The sequence below is a fragment of the Chiloscyllium plagiosum genome, unplaced genomic scaffold (assembly GCF_037043375.1).
Source record: "Chiloscyllium plagiosum isolate Xiang-an unplaced genomic scaffold, Cpla_swu_hap1 HiC_scaffold_4, whole genome shotgun sequence".
NCBI lineage: Eukaryota > Metazoa > Chordata > Chondrichthyes > Orectolobiformes > Hemiscylliidae > Chiloscyllium > Chiloscyllium plagiosum.
Genome location: NW_028270142.1, coordinates 104470276 through 104491203, shown reverse-complemented (window position 1 = coordinate 104491203; position 20928 = coordinate 104470276). Strand labels below are relative to the sequence as shown.

Here is a 20928-nt window from a genome sequence, read left to right as displayed (position 1 = left end):
GTAATTAGTCCCCCTCTGGTCTCAGTCCGGTTTGTTGAGCTTTAATATTTTAGTGAGCTCAGGTTTAAGTCCGGCCACAAAAGCAGACGTCAGTGGGCCATAATCACAAAATTGCTGTCATCCTGCACATTTGAGACTTCTGCATATTCTTTCCAGATTGTCCTAAACCTTTCCTCATATTCTGTAACTTCTGTGGGTTTTTGATAGCAAACTGTGACTTTTGTCTAATCAGTCTTATGTGCACTATACCCCTGTAACTATTGTTTTATTGCATTCCAGTTAATTTGCAGTTCTTGCTTGTACTCTCCAAAAGCATCTTTGACTGCCTCATGAAGGTGGCATCCTTCTCTTTTAGTTACTATAACATTCAGAATCTGTACCCTGTCCCAGAGAATGGAACATGTATATTCCGCCTAACTGGTCTAGGCTTTCCCATGTCTTCATTGGCCCTTTCTTTGGGTGATGCATTTCTTTAGACCACCTGTCCATATTCTCAGGGGTCGCAAATCCATGCACAGTGTGCATTTCAGTCCATAGTACCAGAACAATCACCTCAGGGCCATCCTCTAATCTCTGCCTGACCATTTTTTCTATCTTACCTGATTTTAAAGGTTTGTAAAAATTGTACTGGGGATATGAGGTCCTCATCACCTTCACTGCTGGAGTCCCTCTGTTTTCCAAGGGCAATAACTAGTTTTTCCGAATCCCTTCCTGGATGTTTTGGGTGATCGGGTACAAATTCTGTGTGTGCTTGAGAACCGGGGAAGAAACTGGCAGGATTGTTATCTCATCCTTCTTGTTCTTTTTTTTAAGCTCCTGAATTTTAAATTGAGCTGTTTCCTGTTTAGATCTTTCTTTCTGCATCTGGTCATGCATTGGTTTTCATTGCTCTTTAAGTTGAGTTACTTCACAATCATGGGCTGATCGGGGCATGACTTCATTTCTTTGGCAAATTTGTCCCATTAATGTAAGGGACCATTTAACCCTGCCTTTATTTTTCTATCAAATGTTTTTTCCCCAAACCCATCTCATGTCACCTAGGGTCCGCTGTTCTTGGGCCACATTATACTCCTGCCCGATCTTGGTTAGGGTGTTCCCTAACGAGAGCTGTACCTCAAGGTAGTTCCACAGCTATTTCTTCCTCAGTTATGTCAGGAGGGGCTAGCTCACCTCTGAAGATTGTAGGCAGTTTCCCAGGGTCACTCATGATCACCCGAATTCACACGTCATGGACAATTTTCTGCCATGGGCAATTCTTTGAGGAGAAAGTGAGGTCTGCAGATGCTGGAGATCAGAGCTGAAAATGTGTTGCTGGAAAAGCGCAGCAAGTCAGGCAGCATCCAGGGAACAGGAGAATCGACGTTTCGGGCATAAGCCCTTGAAGAAGGGCTTATGCCCGAAACGTCGATTCTCCTGTTCCCTGGATGCTGCCTGACTTGCTGCGCTTTTCCAGCAACACATTTTCAGCTCTGCCATGGGGAATTCCCTACCATAGACTATGTTAGCACTGCTGCCTCACAGCGCCTGAGACCTGGGTTCAATTCCCGCCTCAGGCGACTGACTGTGTGGAGTTTGCACGTTCTCCCCGTGTCTGCGTGGGTTTCCTCCGGGTGCTCCGGTTTCCTCCCACAGTCCAAAGATGTGCAGGGGCAGGTGAATTGGCCATGCTAAATTGCCCGTAGTGTTCGGTAGGGGTATGGGTGGGTTTCGCTTCGGCGGGTCGGTGTGGACTTGTTGGGCCGAAGGGCCTGTTTCCACACTGTAATGTAATCTAATCTAATCTAAAGTTAGCAGATCTGAGGTCTAGAGGCAGGGGATTCAAAATAAATAAAACAGACAATTCACGAAAGGTTTGGCATCGCGTTCAGGGACTAGATCACAACTCTCAGATGGAAGTTTCTTATCCTCGAAGAACTGTCAATGACCCATCAGTTTAGACTATGTTCCCAGCGATCCTGTCCAACAATGCTAAGTTGTGGGTTCGTGTTCAAATAATGACCGAAATCAGTGAGTGGCGAAAAACAGCCTTTTTATTCAGCAATCACAGCACAAAGTCAAGGCAGCAATAGAATCCCGAAATACAGTTCTTACAAGAGCGCCATAATACACAGCTCTTACATATATTAAAATCTCATTGCTATAGTGTTACATTTTTTATCTATAGTACAGAAAGGGTTGAAGGGCATCTGCCCTGGGAGACAGGAGATGGGTGAAAACATGATAAATTCTGGCTGCTACTTCGGATGGGATGTCTGTCCAGTCTGCTTGCATAATTAGGAGATGTTAGCCCATTTATCTTTTAAATTAGTAACTGTTAGTAAAAATACAAGGGCTATATGCTGTAAGTAAGTTAGAAATCGTAATAAGATAATAAATGATGTTAAACTGATTTTTGCAGCTGTATGATGAGATTTATTTACTATTTGCTGGTATGAGTTTCATTAATTCATGCAATTTCATGGAAGCACTGTTTTGTCAGTTAGTTTCTTAAAGGGATAATGGCCCAGTTTCAAGGCATTTAACAGGTACTTAATCTATTCAGGTCCACAAGATGGTTGGTAAGGGCTGATTAATATTCTGATATTTTATTGAGACTTGTTGGGGATAGCTTTTAAGGTGTGGAAATGCAGTAATGGGTTTGAAAGGGTTGTTTTTAAATTTGGATACTACAGAACTGGTTTTATGAATGAATGAATGAAACCATGTTGTAGTAAATAATGGGTTATTAAAGGGCTATGAATGAATGAACAGGAACCTGCTTTTAATGAATATAACGAGGTGATGAGTGAGTTAATAAAGATAGCCTATAGTACTATCTCATAACACAGTATCTCATAACATCTCGATAGAGATTGTCCCATTGGGCAGAAGCAGCATGGGTTCATGAAAGTCAGGTCATACTTAACTAATCTATTCGAATTCTATGAAGACATTACAAGCACAGTGGACAACAGGGACGCAGTAGATGTGCTGTACCTAGATTTCCAAAAGGCATTCGATAAAGTGCCGCACAAAAGGCTGCTACATAAGATATCGATGCATGGCGTTATGGGTAATGTATTAACATGGATAGAGGATTGGTTAATAGAATTGGTTCATGCATTATAGAAACTCAAATTAACTGCCAACCAGAAATTAACTCATGGTTTGCCTCAGGGATCAGTGTTGGGACTGCAATTATTCGCAAGTTATATAGATGATTTGGAGTTGGGGACCACGTGAAGTGTGTCAAAGTTTGTGGCTGGCACTAAGATGAGTGGTAGGGCAAAGCGTACAGAGGAATGTGAAACTTTGCAGAGGGACATAGATACTTTAAGTGAGTGGGCAAAAGTCTGGCAGATGGAGTACAATATTAATAAATGTGAAGTCATACATTTTGGTAGGAATAACAATAAAAACGACATTATTTGAATGGTAAAAAAAATTACAGCATGCTGGGTGTCCTTGTGCATGAATCACAGAAATTTGGCCTGCAGGTGCAAACGGATAATTAGGAAGGCAAACGAAATGTTGTCCTTCATTGCTAAAGGAATTGAGTTTAAAAAGAGGGAGATTATGTTGTAGCTGTATATGGCGCTGGTGAGGCCATACCTGGTGTACTGCATGCAGTTTTGGTGTCCTTACTTGAGAAAGGATATACTGGCACTAGAGGGGTACAGAGCAGATTCACTGGGTTAATTCTGAAGTTGAGAGGGTTGGGTTACAAGGCAAGACTGATTAGACTGGGATTATATCATAGTCATAGAGATGGACAGCACCGAAACAGATCCTTTGGTCCAACTCGTCCATGCTGACCAGATATCCCAACCGAATCTAGTCCCACCTGCCAGCACCTGGCCCATATCCCTCCAAACCCTTCCTATTCATATACCTATCCAAATGCCTTTTAAATGTTGCAATTATACTATCCTCCACCATTTCCTCTGGCAGCTTATTCCATACATATACCACCCTCTGCATGAAAAAGTTGCCCCTTAGGTCTCTTTATACCTTTCCCCTCTCATCCTAAACCTATGCCCTCTGGTTCTGGACTCCCCGACCCCAGGGAAAAGACTTTGTCTATTTAACCTATCCAGGCCCCTCATGATTTTATAAACCTCTATAAGGTCACCCTTCAGCCACGACGCTCCAGGGAAAACAGCCGTAGCTGATTCAACCTCTCCCTATAGCTCAAATCCTCCAACCCTGGCAACATCCTTGTAAACCTTTTCTGAACCCTTTCAAGTTTCACAACATCAGAACTGCATGCAATATTCCAATAGTGGCCAAACAAATGTCCTGTACAGCTTCAACATGACCTCCCAACTCCTATACTCAATACTCTGACCAATAAAGGAAAACACTTCTTCACTATCCTATCTACCTGCAACTCCACTTTGAAGGAGCTATGAACCTGTACTCCAAGGTCTTTTTGTTCAGCAACACTCCCTAGGACCTGACCATTAAGTGTATAAGTCCTGCTAAGATTTGCTTTCCAAAAATGCAACACCTCACATTTATTGAAATTAAACTCCATCTGCCACTCAGCCCATTTGCCCTTCTGATCAAGATCCCATTATAATCTGAACTAACCTTCTTCACTGTCCATTATACCTCCAATTTTGGTGTCATCTGCAAACTTACTAACTACAGCTCTTATGATCACCTAGTGGGACCATCACCAATCCTTGTGGCACTCCACTGGTCACAGGCCTCCAGTCTGAAAATCAAGCTTCTACCACTACCCTCTGTCTTCTACCTTTGAGCTTGTTCTGTATCCAAATGGCTAGTTCTTCCTGTATTCCATGAGGTCAAACCTTGCTAACCAGTCTCCCATGGGGAACCTTGTTACTTCTTCAGAAAACTTAATCAAGTTTGTGAGACACGATTCCCCACACATAAAGCCATGTTGATTATCCCGAATCAGTCCTTGCCTTTCCAAATACATGTATGTCCTGCCCCTCAGGATTCCATCCAACAACTTGCCCACCACTGTCCTTATCACCTTTCTTAAACAGTGGCACCATGTTAGCCAACCTCCAGTCTTCCAGCACCTCACCTGTGATTATTAATGATACAAATATCTCAGTAAGAGACCCAACAATCACTTCCCTCGCTTCCCACAGAGTTCGAGGGTACACCTGATCAGGTCCTGGGGATTTATCCACTTCTATGCATTTCAAGACATCCAGCACTTTCTCCTCTTATAATATGGACATTTTTCAAGATGTCACCATCTATTTCCCTATATTCTATATCTTCCATGTCCTTTTCCAGAGTAAATACTGATGCAAAATTCTTGTTTAGTATCTCCCCCATCTCCTGCGGCTCCACACAAAGGCTGCCTTGCTGATCTTTGAGCGGCCCTATTCTCTCCCTAGTTACCCTTTTGTCCTTAATGTATTTGTAAAAACCCTTTGGATTCTCCTTAACTCTATTTGTCAAAGCTATCTCATGTCCCCTTTTTGCCCTCCTGATTTCCCTCTTAAGTATACTCCTACTTCCTTTATACTCTTCTAAGGATTCACTTGATCTATCCTGTCTATACCTGAGATATGCTTCCGTCTCTTTCTTAACCAAACCAGCTACATTTTCCAAAACAGCATACACTTGTTTGAAATGGGTATAACCACAGAAGACTCCTGCACTAACTGCCTACCTCTCTTACCTTTCCTGGAGTTAACCTATCTATGTGACTGTATCTGCGACTTTTCTCCCTTCCTATAATTGCCATCCATCCATAACATCCCCTTGCTCTTGCAAATTCATCATTGCCTCTGTCTCTCCAATCGATCCATTCGATCTGACAGGATTCGCAACCAACAGCATTTATTGCAGATGTAATCCTCAGTAACCTGTAAAGTCTCCCTCAACTCCCACATCTGACAAGAAGAGCATATCATTCTACTAAAGGCCATTTTTGCTTCTTTCAATCTACAGACCCAGAAAATAGCACTATCTTATTCCTCTACAAAAAAACTGATCCAGGTTAAATTAATACTTCTGGCTTAAGTTTTGTGTTTAATCAAGAGACATATCTCAATAAAACATATAATCAAGAAAGAACCCACTCTACTCACTACTGCAGACTTACTATAAGGCCATGCTTAAAATATCCACTTATCTGTTTCTGTGCTGTGACCTCTCCCAAATAGGCTCCTCCAAGATCAGTTATGCATTTCACTGTTTGTTCATTTTCCCAGCCGCAGTCTGATGTCCAGCGATACGTGAATTCAAACAGCAAAGGCATTAACTGTGCAGGTTCACAGTTTCTTTCTCTCTCTGTCTCCTACACTGACCTCACCATGTGCTTCCTTTGCCTGTTCCTCTCCCTTTTAAAAGTGCTGTTGTTTCAACTTTTTTTTCTCTTCAAAGTTCCAAAGCAACGCACCAGCATATAAAACAGTAATTGATGCTCCTGGAATTCAAGGAAATTACCTCTAATGCCTAAAATACCTCCAAAAAGGAGCAGCTAGTGTAGCCGGATATTTTTCCCATCCTCCATCTTGGATTACCCAGATTGGAATTTAGAAGAATGAGGGGGGGATTTTATAGAAACATATAAAATTATGAAGGGAATAGATAAGATAGAGGTAGAGAGGATGTTTTCACTGGTGGGTGTAGCTTAGACAAGTGGGCATAGCCTCAAAATTAGGGAGACCAGATTTCGGACTGAATTGAGAAGAAACTTCTTCACCCAGAGGGTTGTTAATCTATCGAATTCATGCCCAGGTTTCCTCAGTAAATCGTTTTGAAGCTAAGTTAGATACTTTTTTGAATAGTAAAGGAATTAAGGGTTATGGAGAAAGGGCGGGTAAGTGGAGCTGTGGCTATGAAAAGATCAGCCCTGATCTTATTAAAGAGTGGAGCAGGCTCAAAGGGCCAGATGGTCTACTCCTGTTCCTAGGTCTTGTGTTCCTATATTCACATTGGATTCCCAACTTAGGCAAAAATTTAACAAAGTTGTGGGAAGGACTCCATATAAGAATCCTGCCTTCATACCAGCTATCGCTGACCTAAGTACTACTAACGAGGTCAGGGATTATATGGGAGCTGCACAACATTCCTGAGCCTCCCCAAGACCAATCAGCAATTACAATGGATTTGCAGGTGGCACTCTGGGAGGTTCTCCATTGGTAGCCACTCAGTGCCAGATTGAGAGTCTGTGCATTAGGACAGAAGGGGGCTGCTGAAAGATTTTTGATGGATGCGGAGGAGAGAAGATTGAAGAAAAGCTTTTAAAAACAATCTTGAATATGGACTGTCTATAAAGATAGCAGGTGATTTGGGAGCATTTTAAAGTTGTTTGAAAATCTCAGGGTGTGGATCACTGAATAGACCAAGACAGCAAATAGCATGATCACGGGCAAGGCAGGGAAACAGAAGTCGGCAATCAGTAATGAATTTCATGCTATACTTGAATTAACACTTGAATTAATCCTGGTCTGAGATAAATGTCATTCCAAACTCCCTCCATTTTCATATATATTGGCATTAAAATTGGCAGCTTTGCATGGGAACATAAATGAGAGAAGATTAGCCGTGGTCTGGTGTTGAAGAAAGGCACAATGATCTGATAGAAATCCATCCAGTCATGTTACAAAACGAAAACTTGTCTGCATGATAATTTCTTTGCTAATTTCTCTGCATGTTTTATTTACTTGTTTATTTTGTATTTACTTTGAAGGACCACAAAGTGGAAGACTTCATCAATTCTCCGCTGTACCCTGTCCTCATAATCAGCTATGAGATGTTACTGCGGTGCTTAGAACAAATTCAAGGCTTTGAATTTAACCTGATAATTTGTGATGAAGGTCACCGTTTAAAAAATAGTTCAATTAAGACATCCACAGCAATTCTTAGCCTCTCTTGTGACAGAAGAGTGATTCTCACTGGTAAGTTGTTCCTAAATCATTAAAAATCTGGAAAATATTACACAGTCAGGCGTACATCGTGGCTGAATGGTTAGCATTGATGCCTCTCAGTGCTAGGGATTCCAATCCACCTTTGGGCGACTATCTGTATGGTGTTTGCACATTCTCCTGGTGTCTGCTTGGATTTCCTTTGGGTGCACTGGGAGAGTTTTCTCCCACAGTCCAAAGACTTTGGATTAGGTGGATTAGCCTTGCTAAATTTCCCATAATGTCCAGGGATGTGCAGGCTCGGTGGGTTAGCCATGGGAAATGCAGAGCTACAGGGAAAAGGTAGAGAGGTAGGTCTGGGAGGGATGCACATTGGAGGGTTGGTGTGGACTTGATGGGCCAAATATAGGGATTCTATGAATGTAACATAAAACATCTGAGCAATACCTTTTTCCTGTAAAGCGACATACTTCTGTTCATTAAAACTTGTACCTATTGTATATAGCTTTGGAGGAGAAGCAAGGGTCTACCTTTTGGAGATTTACCCGTCATACAAATGAAGCAAATTGTATGCTTCTAAAGACGTGGAACAACTTTGCAACCTTTGTTGTCTTCCTCTAGAAACAAAGCACCACTGTTGTTTGTAAATATAAATAGTTTTTATGAATTATACTGATACTAATTGTGATTTTGTGGAGCAGAACTTGAAATTGCTGAAAAAAGAAGCATTTTGTCTGAGCTTTTCATCATTGCATGCACAACAATACCAATGTAAATGAAACATTTTATACTCAATGAGAAGAGAGTACTGATAGGCACTAGCAATCTGAAATTTTCTGCTTCAGAACCAATATTTGTGACCGCCGAATCATTGCCAAGAACAGAATACTCTTCATTATGGCAGTTTCACAGCTTATCTCAATCACATGTTTTCTGAACTAGGTCATTAATGTGCAAAGATAAATAAGGACATTTCACAATTTATTTATGTTTGTGTTTACTCTACCAAAGAAAAGTTTTGCTTGTGTTATGTCACTTTTAAATAGTACATCGTAAATCTTTGTCTGTTTAGGTACTCCAGTACAAAATGATCTTCAAGAGTTTTACTCTCTAATAGAGTTTGTGAATCCAGGAATCATTGGATCCTCTTCCACCTACAGAAAGATTTATGAAGAGCCTATTATCAGGTCTCAACAGCCCTCTGCAACAAAAGTAAGATGTAATATTTGTTTTTTTTTAAATGAATGCACAAACTGCAACAGTGAGACCATCCATCCTTTCGGCAGAAAACGTTTAATGTAGGGATGTAATTATAGTTATCAGTAGACTTCCATTAGCTCTTCTGTGAAGGCACTTTCTCTGTGTGAATTTGGACGTGGAAGTCTGTGCACTATGAAGCATGGGCTATTTCCTAGCTGATATAAATTCTGTCTTAATGATAATCCACAAAGTTACCAGTGAGACATTAGATAGTAATCAAATAGTTATTTGTTCATAAAATATTTAAATGTTGTTAAGATAGTGGGTTGAATTTTACCAGAAATTGTCAAATTTGACAAAACTTTCCTGGAGGTTTCTTCTCTTTTCTTTCTCATGCTATTTTCTTGCCTAATTACCTCTGTGGCTCTCTACATTTTTTTTCTCCCTTGCCAGAAGCAGGAATATCTGACTCTGCTGGCACCTCCCAGGATTCCTGGTGCTGGCACTATTTTTTAAACCCAGCCATATTCCATTAAATGCTGTCAACCAGGAGTTGCCATTCAACATGTATGCAGTGGGGTGGGAACCAAAAGAAACACTTCTCAGGATGCATAATTGGCACAGCTATTATTTTATTACAAGTGCATGTTCATAAATTTATTGATATTTAAGAAACAAGCTATACAGGTTACACATAATAACATTATTCCATCTTAGAAGCCTGCCTAAGGGAATGCTACTCTTTCCCCAGTGCCTAGTGCAGTATAACATCATTTCATTGTTCAATGTGGAACATATGCGAGGTCTTGCACTTTGGAAAAAAGAATACAAACATGGACTACTTTCTAAACGGTGAGAAAATTCGTAAAGCCAAAGTACAGAGGGACCTGGGAGTGCTAGTTGAGGATTCTCTAAAGGTAAACATGCAGGTTGAGTCCGTGATTAAGAAAGCGAATGCAATGTTGTCAAATATCTCAAGAGGGTTGGAATATAAAAGCACCGTTGTGCTACTGAGACTTTATAAAGCTCTTGTTAGGCCACATTTGGAGTACTGTGTCCAGTTTTGGTCCCTACACCTCAGGAAGGACATACTGGCACTGGAGCATGTCCAGCGGAGATTCACACGGATGATCCCTGGAATGGTAGGTCTAACATATGAGGAACGGCTGAGGATCCTGGGATTGTATTCATTGGAGGTTAGAAGATTAAGGGGAGATCTAATAGAAACTTACAAGATAATACATGGCTTGGAGAGGGTGGACGCTAGGAAATTGTTTCCATTAGGCGAGACTAGGACCAGTGGACACAGCCTTAGAATTAGAGGGGGTAAATTCAGAACAGAAATGCGGAGACATTTCTTCAGCCAGAGAGTGGTGGGCCTGTGGAATTCATTGCCTCAGAGTGCAGTGGAGGCTGGGACGCTAAATGTCTTCAGGGCAGAAATTGATAAATTCTTGATGTCACAAAGAATTAAGGGCTACAGGGAGAATGCGGGTAAGTGGAGTTGAAATGCCCATCAGCCATGATTGAATGGCGGAGTGGACTCGATGGGCCGAATGGCCTTACTTCCACTCCTATGTCTTATGGTCTTATATACTGGAGTCTTCAAACAGTTGAAAACTATCACATGTATTTAGCAACAGCAAAGGTAAAGAACAAAACACAGGAATAAAAGATGGATTGGCTTCTGGGAACAGCTTACCTTTGAGCAGCAGCAGATTTACAGCCAACAAATAATCACTGTGCCCAGCTCACATGTACTGAAGTGGCTGCTAATTAAGTCCTATCTGGCACTGTATTGCTCTGTCATGCTAAATGTGCTCTTAGCTCAAGTCCATTACATTCCCTCTCTGCCCGTTGCAGTTATGCACAGCTCAGCACAGCATGCTTAGATTGTGTGACATATTGTCTGAACTGTAAGGCAATGCTTTCATCTCCCAGTCTCCAGACCGATCCAAGCATTGCACTCTCATCTTCAGCAGACCTATTGTCTGCTCCAAGAATAGGCTATAATTTATCTCTGCTCAGTCTTGGTCAAATGTTTCTGGATAATGGAGACATCAGCCATGGTTATAGAGGGCAATCCTATTCTCCTACTAGCCATCTTTGTAAGACATCCGACCCTTGTTGGTTTAACATATTCCTCCATACAGTGTGACATGGAGGACTTGAACAAGGAGGGCCATGAAATACCTCCACATGGGTTTTTGACATAGGGAGCTTATTTTGATAATTGCAGCACAAGTCATGTTGTGCAAGTACAGTAAGAGATTGTAAGTGCTGAATCACTCCTGATACTTATCTCCCTACCCCTCACATCAGAATGGTGAATATTCACAGTTCAAAGTGAGATGAAATCTGATTCATGGCCTTGTGAAGCCTATGGATAAATATAGAGAATGCGGGAGGAACTCTTCAGGGTGTGACAGCAACAGGGGAGTGAGAAATCAAGTTAATGTTTCGAGTCTGGTTTGAGTCTTTTTCAGTTCTTCTTACTAAACTCAACATGTTAATTCTGTTTCTCTCCTCACAGATGCTGCCAGACCTGATGAGTTTCTCCAGAATTCTATATTTGATCAAATTTCCAGCATCATAGCATTTTGCTTCTGAGAGATCTTGGATTATCTTTGTGAATTGTAGCAAGCTGGTGTAACTTTTAAGGTTGCCTTTGATTGCTCTTGCTTCACAGAGATGACTGTCTTCAAATTGCAATGAATAAAAAAGCAGTTAATATTTTTTGTGACCAGTATTTGTATCCCACAGGTTTAGGCACTTTTTGCATGCAGGGCAATATGACCACACATGGCTTCGACGTGTACTGTAAAAGTTCCTGATTAATGAAATTGCCCTCGAAGGGCCTCATATCAATCACATAGAACCTGACAGGTGCTCACACAGGAGAAAATGCTTCATCCATTTCTGTTGTGGTAGCTGCCATTTTTCATTTCCATTGCATATTTGTGATTTGCATGAGTATGGATGGCAATTCAGATTGCACTTGGCTTAGCTTCGTAATTAAGGTGGCCCCTTGAAACTACATGTTTCTTTCCTGCTTGACATTCCTTGTTGATCCCAACAGTATTGAACTTCCATGTGTTACCATGGCTTTCTTTGTAATATGATTTTTTCTCCAAACATTACTTTTTGAGCTATGGACTACAGCTTAATGATGCCAAACATCATGTTCACCCCCCCCCCCCCCCTTAGCCATAGAATCAAGAAACCTGTAGTATAGAAGAAAGCCATCGAGTCTGTGCTTCCAAAAAATATGCTGCTTACTCAACTTACTTTCGTACACTTCCCCATAGCCTTCAATACTATAGAAACGTAGAAAATAGGAATAGGCCATTTTATCCCTCAAACCTGCTCTGCCATTTAATGTGATCAATGGCAGATAATCAAGCTTAAAACCCTTATCCTGTCTTCTTTCCCCTCCCCATATCCCCTGAAACATTCATCCTCTTCCTTGAAGATATGTAATGTTTTGGCCTCAACCACTTTCTGTGGTAGTTAATTTCATAGGCTCTTTGGGTGAAGATTTTTTTTTCTTATGTCAGTTCAAATACCTTGACCCTTTATCCTTAAACAATGACTCCTGGTTCTGGATTTCCCCACCATAGATCCATCCTGCATCTAATCTATTTCGTTCATTTTGAATTTTAAGGGTTTCAATGAGATCCCCCCTCATTTCTCTAAACTCCAGTGAATGCAATCCTAACTGACTCAACCTGTCTTCGTACATTAATTCTGCCATCCCTGTAATCAATTTGGTAAACCTTTGTTGCACTCCCTTTATTGCAAGAACATCCTTCCCCAGATAAGGAGACTAAAACTGCTCCCAATATTCCAGGTGTGGCCTCAACAATGTTCTATATAATTGCAGCATGAAACACTTGTTCTTGTACTCGAATGTGCTTTCTATGAAAGCCAACATGCAGTTTGCCGCCTTTACTGCCTGCTGTACATCTGTGTGCTTATTTTCAGCAATTGGTGCATGAGGACATCTGCCATGCATTCAACCCACTCACTCACCCCACTCAAATTACACAGTAACATCTGCATCCTCCTCGTAGTTCACCCTTCCACCCAGCTTTGTGTTAGCTTCATATTTTGTGAAATTACATTTACTTCAACTTATTTAAATCACTTATGTATATTGTGAAAAGCTGTGGTACAAATACTGATCCCTGTGGTACTCCACTAATCACTGCATGTTATTAGGAAAAGATCAATTTATTCTTGCCCATTTTTGTTTCCTATCTGCTAACCAATTTTCTATCTATCTCAGTACTCTACCCCAATTCCATGCACTTTAACTTTACACATTAATCTCTTATAATAGGCCTTTGTCAAAAGCCTTCTGAAAGTCCAAGTAAACCACGTTGATCAACTGTACTAGTTGTATCTTCAAAGAATTCCACAGATTTATCAAGCATGATTTCCCTTCTGTAGATCTATGATGGCTGTGTCTGATTCTACTACAGTCTTTTAAGTGCTCTGCTGTATAATTTACTGATAATGGACTTGAGCATCTCCTCCACTACCAACATCAGACTCACTGATTTGTAATTCCCTGTTTTCTCTCTACCTCCCTTTTTAAATAGTGAGGTTGCATTAGCTGCCATCCAATCTGTAAGAACTGTTCCAGAATCTAAAGAACCTTGGAAGATGACGACCACCAATGCCTTCACTATTTGTAAGATTAGATTCCCTACAGTGTGGAAACAGGCCCTTAGGCCCAACTAGTCCACACTGACCCTCCGAAGAGTAACCCACTCAGACCCATTCCCCCTAACTAATGTACCTAACTCTACAGGCAATTTAGCATTACCAATTCACCTAACCTTCACATCTTTGGACTGTGGGAGCAAACCGGAGCACCCAGAGGAAACCCACGCAGACACGGAGAGAATGTGTAAACTTCACCCAGACAGTCGCCCGAGGCTGGAATTGAACCGGGTCCCTGGTGCTGTGAGGCGGCAGTGCTAACCATTGAGCCACCATGCTGCCCCCAGAGCCATTTTCTTAAGTACTCTGAGATGTAGATTATCGGCCTTCAATCCCATTAATTTCTCTAACACAATGCCCTACTAATACAGATTTGCTTCAGTTCCTCCCTTTTCTTTAAGAATGTGTTCTTTACCATTTCTGGTACAATATTCACGTCCTCCCCTGTGAAAGTTTCGTTCATGAGCCATTTCTTTGTTCCCCATTATAAATTCCCCCATTGCTGACCAATCTTTTTCTCTTTACATACCTATTGAAACTTTTACAATCATTTGTTCCCCACAAGCTTATCTCAGACTCTCTTTTCTTTCCCGCTTCTGAATCAATCTCTTGGTCCTTCTTCACTGTTTTCTAATCCTCAGCTCTATTTTTTTTTCTTGCCAATTTGTATGTCTCTTTTTTTTGTATCTAATACTATCTCTACCTCCCCTGTAAGCCATGGTTTGGGCCAGACAATGTTTGTAGTTCACTCTTTCGCTCTTTGAATCTTTCTCATTAACTATCCATTGTCATTTCTTAAACATGTAACATTTCCCAATCCATTGTAGCCAACTGGTGTCTCATAGAACTGTAGTTTCCCTTATTAAGATCTAGGATCTTAGTCTCAGAATCAACCACCTCACTCTCCATCTTGATGAGAATTATTGCAGCATCTTACTTTTCACTTGTGAATCCCACAGCCTTCAGGACTCCATATTGAGTTCAATAATTTTAGGGTCTGAACACTTCTCCCCTCACCCCATACTCTAGGCACTGTCATTATATGGGCTGCTTTCACCACAACCAACCTATTTTCAACCACCAAAGGTTGTCATTAGCAGCTTTTCTTTCTCCCTGGCTCACAATTATCCATTTTTTTTGTTGCTCCACTTTTGTAATCGCTTTCAGCTCCATCTCCACCAACTGTTTACATCCTTGCCCCTGATCCAGTGCTTGGGTTTCCTCTAAATTGCCCATAGTGTTCAGGGATGTTCAGGCTAAGTGGATTAGCCATGGGAAAATGCAGGGATGCTGTTTGAAGAGTTGGATGTGAACTCTATGGGCCAAATGGCCTACTTACACACTAGGAATTCTATGAACTTATTTGTTTTATTTTTCTGTCTCCATATTCTGCGTTTGGTTTGTTAATTTTCTGTTTTAAAATGGTGCCACAGTGGCAATATTAAACAAACTTTTTACTATATTTGTAATAAATACACATGACAATAAATAAATCAACCAAATAAATCAGGTAAGATTAGATAATAATCGAATGCTAATACATTTAAATGGATGCAAATAAGCTTCCTGCTACTCATGATTCAGATTCACATTTTGCTATTCAATGTTAGAACTAGACTTAAAATGAGAATTAGACTTTCTCTTCGCAACATTAGGAATTTCATTACTGCCAATCTCACCCTATTTTTCCAATTCACCTGATCATTCCAGTATCAAAGGATGAGGAAATCCAGCATGATTTGTCAAAACCTTTCATCTTGCTCTCATCAGGACTATTTGCAAGAAATACCAAAGCACAGGGAGGCAGGAGAGTACTAATTGGTTGGCAAGTGCAACTCTGGTGGAGAATGCACAAGTTAATTTGGCTGCCAGTTAACTGCCAAGATCTGTTGAAATTTTTTGTACAGCAGGAAAAGTAATTAGAAGGAACATTGTCTTCATATACAGTTCATGATTTTAGTATGCAACCATGCACAGGCACCTGGTCCTTCCTTATTGACACCCAAATATACCTCTCAAGCAGTTGCTTTCAGACTAGCTTTGGTAGGCAGTCTGCACAGGCCAGTTGCTCTTACTTTTCATTAGGAGAAAGAAGGGAACATTGTAAATGAAGCACAAACTTTCAATTGTCAAACTTTCTACTGATGGAATTAAATCTGTTTGTGTTAAGTTGGCCACATTGACTGTTTAAGAACGTCACAAAACGTTTTTTTTAAAAGACATTTTCAGCAACCTAACAAGTTTAACATTGACTGCTGTTCAGATTCTTTGTCAAAACCACATATAGTTAGGTCTGAATAGCTGAAGAATAAACAGTGCAGTCTTGTTTAAAAGCCATCAATTCCAGAATTCTTCCCTCTGCATTTGAACATTCCAGCTTTTGCTGTTTTGCCATTTCGTTTTGTCTTTAGGATGAAAAGCAATTGGGTGAAGAGAGAGCAACTGAGCTCTGCCGATTAACTGGGTTCTTTATACTTCGACGGACACAGGACATCATTAACAATTACCTCCCTCCGAAGACTGAATGGATTGTCTTCTGCCGTCCAGCTGTATTGCAACTTGAACTTTATCACAAACTGCTGGCATCCCATGCAGTGAAATCTTGCCTACAGGGAAGTTTGGAGAACAGCTCCCACTTAATATGCATAGGGTTACTGAAAAAACTCTGCAATCATCCTACACTCTTCTTTAAATCAATTAAGGTATGTGTTTGAAATCTTGCCTAGCAGAAAAATAGTGAGTATGTGTGACTTGTTTATTTGTAAGTAGATCATGTATGCTGTTACACATAAATAATTTCCTTATCCAAGAACATTTTTGAACGAAAACAACTGCAACCAATGTGATCTAAAAGTGAAAATGTTAGGGGAGAGCTGCCATTTTAATGCTGCAGTGTGTCAGAAAATATATATTTTAATTTTTTTTAATATATTTATGTTTGTGTATAATTTTAATGCTATGTTTATTAACTAAGCAAAAAGTATTATGTAGAAAGAAATTTCACTGATGTGAAATGCAGATTTAATTTCTCCTGCTCTCTTCCCCAAAGCATCCATGATATATTAAGGAGGCATAAAATAGAAGCTAGGCATTAGGTATACAAGAGAAAACCACCCCAGGTAACCAGTTCTGAATTCTTTGAGAAGGTGACTAAGGAGGTAGACGAGGGTAAAGAGGTAGATGTGGTGTATATGGATTTTTGATAAGGTTTGATAAGGTTCCCCATGGTAGGCTACTGCAAAATATACGGAGGTATGGCATTGAGGGTGAGTTGGAGGTTTGGATTAGGAATTGGCTGGCTGGAAGAAGACAGAGGGTAGTAGTTGATGGTAAAGGTTCATCTTGGAGTGCAGTTACTAGCGGTGTTCCGCAAGGATCTGTTTTGGGACCATTGCTGTTTGTCATTTTTATAAGTGACCTGGAGGAGGGGCTAGAAGGTTGGGTGAGCAAGTTTGCGGATGATACGAAAGTCGGTGGAGTTGTTGACAGTGAGGAAGGATGTGTCAGGTTACAGCGGGATATAGATAAGTTGCAGAGCTGGGCAGAAAGGTAGCAAATGGAGTTCAATGTAAGTAAGTGTGAGGTGATTCACTTTGGTAAGAGTAACAAAAAGACGGGGTACTGGGCTAATGGTCGGATACTTGGTAGTGTGGATGAGCAGAGGGATCTTGGTATCCATGTACACAGATCTCTGAAAGTTGCCACTCAGGTAAATAGTGCGGTGAAGAAGGCATATGGCGTACTGGCTTTTATTGGTAGAGGAATTGAGTTCCGGAGCCCTGAGGTCATGTTGCAGTTGTATAAGACTCTGGTGCGGCCGCATCTGGAGTATTGTGTGCAGTTTTGGTCGCCCTACTATAGGAAGGATGTGGAGGCACTGGAACGGGTGCAGAGGAGATTTACCAGGATGTTGCCTGGTATGGTAGGAAGATCGTATGAGGAAAGGCTGAGGCACTTGGGGCTGTTTTCATTGAGAAAAGAAGGTTTAGGGGTGACTTGATAGAGGTGTACAAGATGATTAGGGGTTTAGATAGGGTTGACCATGAGAACCTTTTTCCACGTATGGAGTCAGCTATTACGAGGGGGCATAGCTTTAAATTAAGGGGTGGTAGCTATAGGACAGATGTTAGGGGTAGATTCTTTACTCAGCGAGTCGTGAGTTCATGGAATGCCCTGCCAGTAGCAGTGGTGGACTCTCCCTCTTAATGGGCATTTAAACGGGCATTGGATAGGCATATGGAGGATAGTGGGCTAGTGTTGGTTAGGTGGGCTTGGATTGGCGCAACATTGAGGGCCAAAGGGCCTGTACTGCGCTGTACTTTTCTATGTTCTATGTTCTGAAGGGCAATGGCGGGGGCATGCAGCACACTGCCAATTTTTTTTTATAAGGCAGAGGAACAGAGGGGAAAAAGCATGATTTTTAATTATATTAAGATATGTATGCCTAGCAAGAATCCTGCACTATTGAATAGAGGTTAGCTAGAAGTAGGATTTAAAAGAGAATTCGGTGTTCTCTGCTCACCAAAAGTCATCCTTGAAATGTGACACTTACATACTTTTTGCTTATGCCTATTAGAGATCAAGATTGTGAACTGTATTTGACCTCTGCCCTGAAGTGCTTGTTCTGGCTTAGTTATTGGGAGAAACTACACATAGTGAAGGTCAGAGCTTAAGTAAATAAAATGCACATTATATAACGCTCTTAAATGTGTGCTGACATAGACACATTGTTCATGTCTCTTTTCTAGAGGAGAACCCATTTAATCACATTTTTCATTTCATTTTTTTGAATGTACTCAAGGAAGCACAGTAAATTGAATAGCAAAGTGCAGTTGCAGAGCATTTGCCTAGAGAGATTATATATTTTCAAACAAACCCTTGCTATTAAAGTTGAACATTTGGTCCATTGGGCTACTTAGTGTTTTCCTTCCATTTCTTGTAGTTACATTTGGAATTCTGCTGGGATTTTGGTGCTTTTCTTTCCAAAGTATACCATAAATCATTACCGTATAAAGACATCTGTCCTTAAAACACAATTTCGTAAGAGAGTCGCAGAGCCCGTGGGCTAAACAATGCATGCATTCAGAACCTCAATCACTAATCAGAGTTATTTTAAACTTTGGGAAATCCTAACTGAGTATGTTCCATCAAAATGGCTGAACTCTGCAAATTGCTTCTTTTGCATGCCTTTTTTACACACAACCCACATTAGGAATGATTGTGTTTCTCTAACTTAAATCAGAGTTACAAGATTCCTCACCCTCACACCATCTAACACTCTTGGTCACTTGCAGAGACTTATTATTTGAACCACACTCATCAGTTCATAGAGAGTTGTATGATCTTTTTGATCTCTCTGTCTATAAATTCTGTGACTGTGTGCTCTTCTCTCTGAAGGGGCTGTACTCTGAAAGCTTGAAAGCTCTGAAAGATTTCAAATAAACCTGTTTTAATATAACCTGGTGTTGTATAACTTCTCACAATGTGGAATGAAGAAACCTAGGTTGAGGGAACGGGAAGGCACATTAGAAATACTAGTATGGAAGATCGCGTTTTCTGAACATTGAATTGAATTGAATTTATTGTCACGTGTACCGAGGCACAGTGAAAAGCTTTGTCTTGCGAGCAGTACAGGCAGCTCACGTAGTTAGGTAGCATAGATAGTAAATAATAGGTAAACCCAGCAAAAACAAAAACACAGGTGCAGGTGAATGTTAAGAGTTTGAGAGTCCATTCCGTATTCTAACAATAGTAGGGTAGAAACTGTTTTGAATCCGGCTGGTGCATGTGTTCAGGCTTCTGTACTGTCTCCCCGATGGTAGAGGTTGTAGAAAAACATTGCCAGGGATGGATCTTTGAGAATGCTTGCTGCCCTTCCTTGACAGCAGGCCTAGTAGATGGATTCTATAAATGGGAGGTTGGCCTTTGTGATTGTCCAGGCTGAGTTCACCACTCTGTAACAGTCTCTGATCTTGAATGGTATAGTTGCCATAGCAGGTAGTGATATATCCAGACAGAATGCTCTCAATGGCACACCTATAAAAATTGGCAAGGGTATTCGCCATCATGTCAAATTTCCTCAGCTGCCTGAAGAAGCAACACTGTTGGGCCTTTGTAACCAGTGCGTCCATAAGAAGAGTCCAAGGCACCATGTTGTGGATGATATCCCCAGGAGCTTGACACTTCCCACTTGTTCCACCTCTGTGCTGTTAATTTCTAGTGGGGGGCATGAGTAACATCCTGCCAAAAGTCAATAATGAGTTCCTTGCTTTTGCTGCCATTGAAAGACAGGTTGTTCGCAGTGCACCATTTTTCCAGGTCTTCCACCTCCCGTCTATAGTCTGTTTTGTTGCCATCTGACATTTGACCAACTATGATGGTGTCAGCAACGTACTTGTAAATGGCATTAGTCTGGTATTTAGCAACGCAGTCATGGGTAGACAGTGAGTACAGTAAGGGGCTGAATACACACCACTGGAGGGTTCCAGTGTTGAGTGTTAGTGAGGATGAAATATTATCCCCAATCTTCACTGATTGCGGCCTGTGGGTCAGGAAACTGAGGACCCAGTTGAGGAGTGTGAGACTCTGCGATCACTAAGTTTAGTAATCAGTCTCAAGGGTGAACTGTAGTCAATGAGTAGGATTCTTACGTAGCTGTTCTTGGTGTCAAGATGTTCTAGGGAGGAGTGAAGGGGAAATGATATGATATCTGACATGGATCTGTTGGTCCATTAGGCAAATTGGAGTGGGTCAAGAGTAGTGGGGATGCTGGAAGTGACTAATGCCATGACCAGCCTTTCAAAGCACTTCATGACCACCAAACTTAGGGCCACTGGGCGGTTGAGACATTGAGTTGTCGTTGAGACATGCTGCACGATCCTTCTTAGGCACAGAGATGATGTTGGCCCTCTTGAAACAGGCAGGGACAGGTTGAAGATGTCCAAGGACACCTCTGCCAGTTGATCTGTGCATGCTCCGAATATACTGCTTGGTACTCCATGTGATCCCATCGCTTTCTAGATTACTTACAATGTGGAAACAGGCCTTTTGGCCCACAAGTCCACACCGACCCGCCGAAGCGCAACCCACCCAGACCCATTCCCCTACATTTACCGCTTCACCTAACACTACGGGCAATTTAGCATGGCCAATTCACCTA

The 20928-nt window shown here is 41.2% G+C and overlaps 2 protein-coding genes across 2 annotated transcripts in view; one reads left to right on the top strand and one right to left on the bottom strand.

Moving 5' to 3' along the window:
- rnf41l (ring finger protein 41, like) overlaps positions 1–20928 on the bottom strand; it is a 389670-nt gene that overhangs the window by 203684 nt on the left and 165058 nt on the right. The gene's annotated exons all lie outside the window — the stretch shown is intronic.
- The window catches only part of rad54b (RAD54 homolog B), a 210860-nt gene that overhangs the window by 150140 nt on the left and 39792 nt on the right, over positions 1–20928 (top strand). The window contains exons 7-9 of the mRNA XM_043688055.2: positions 7667–7874; positions 8914–9053; positions 16181–16471. Of these exons, the coding sequence (XP_043543990.1) occupies positions 7667–7874; positions 8914–9053; positions 16181–16471 (639 nt within the window). The remainder of the gene's footprint in view (positions 1–7666; positions 7875–8913; positions 9054–16180; positions 16472–20928) is intronic.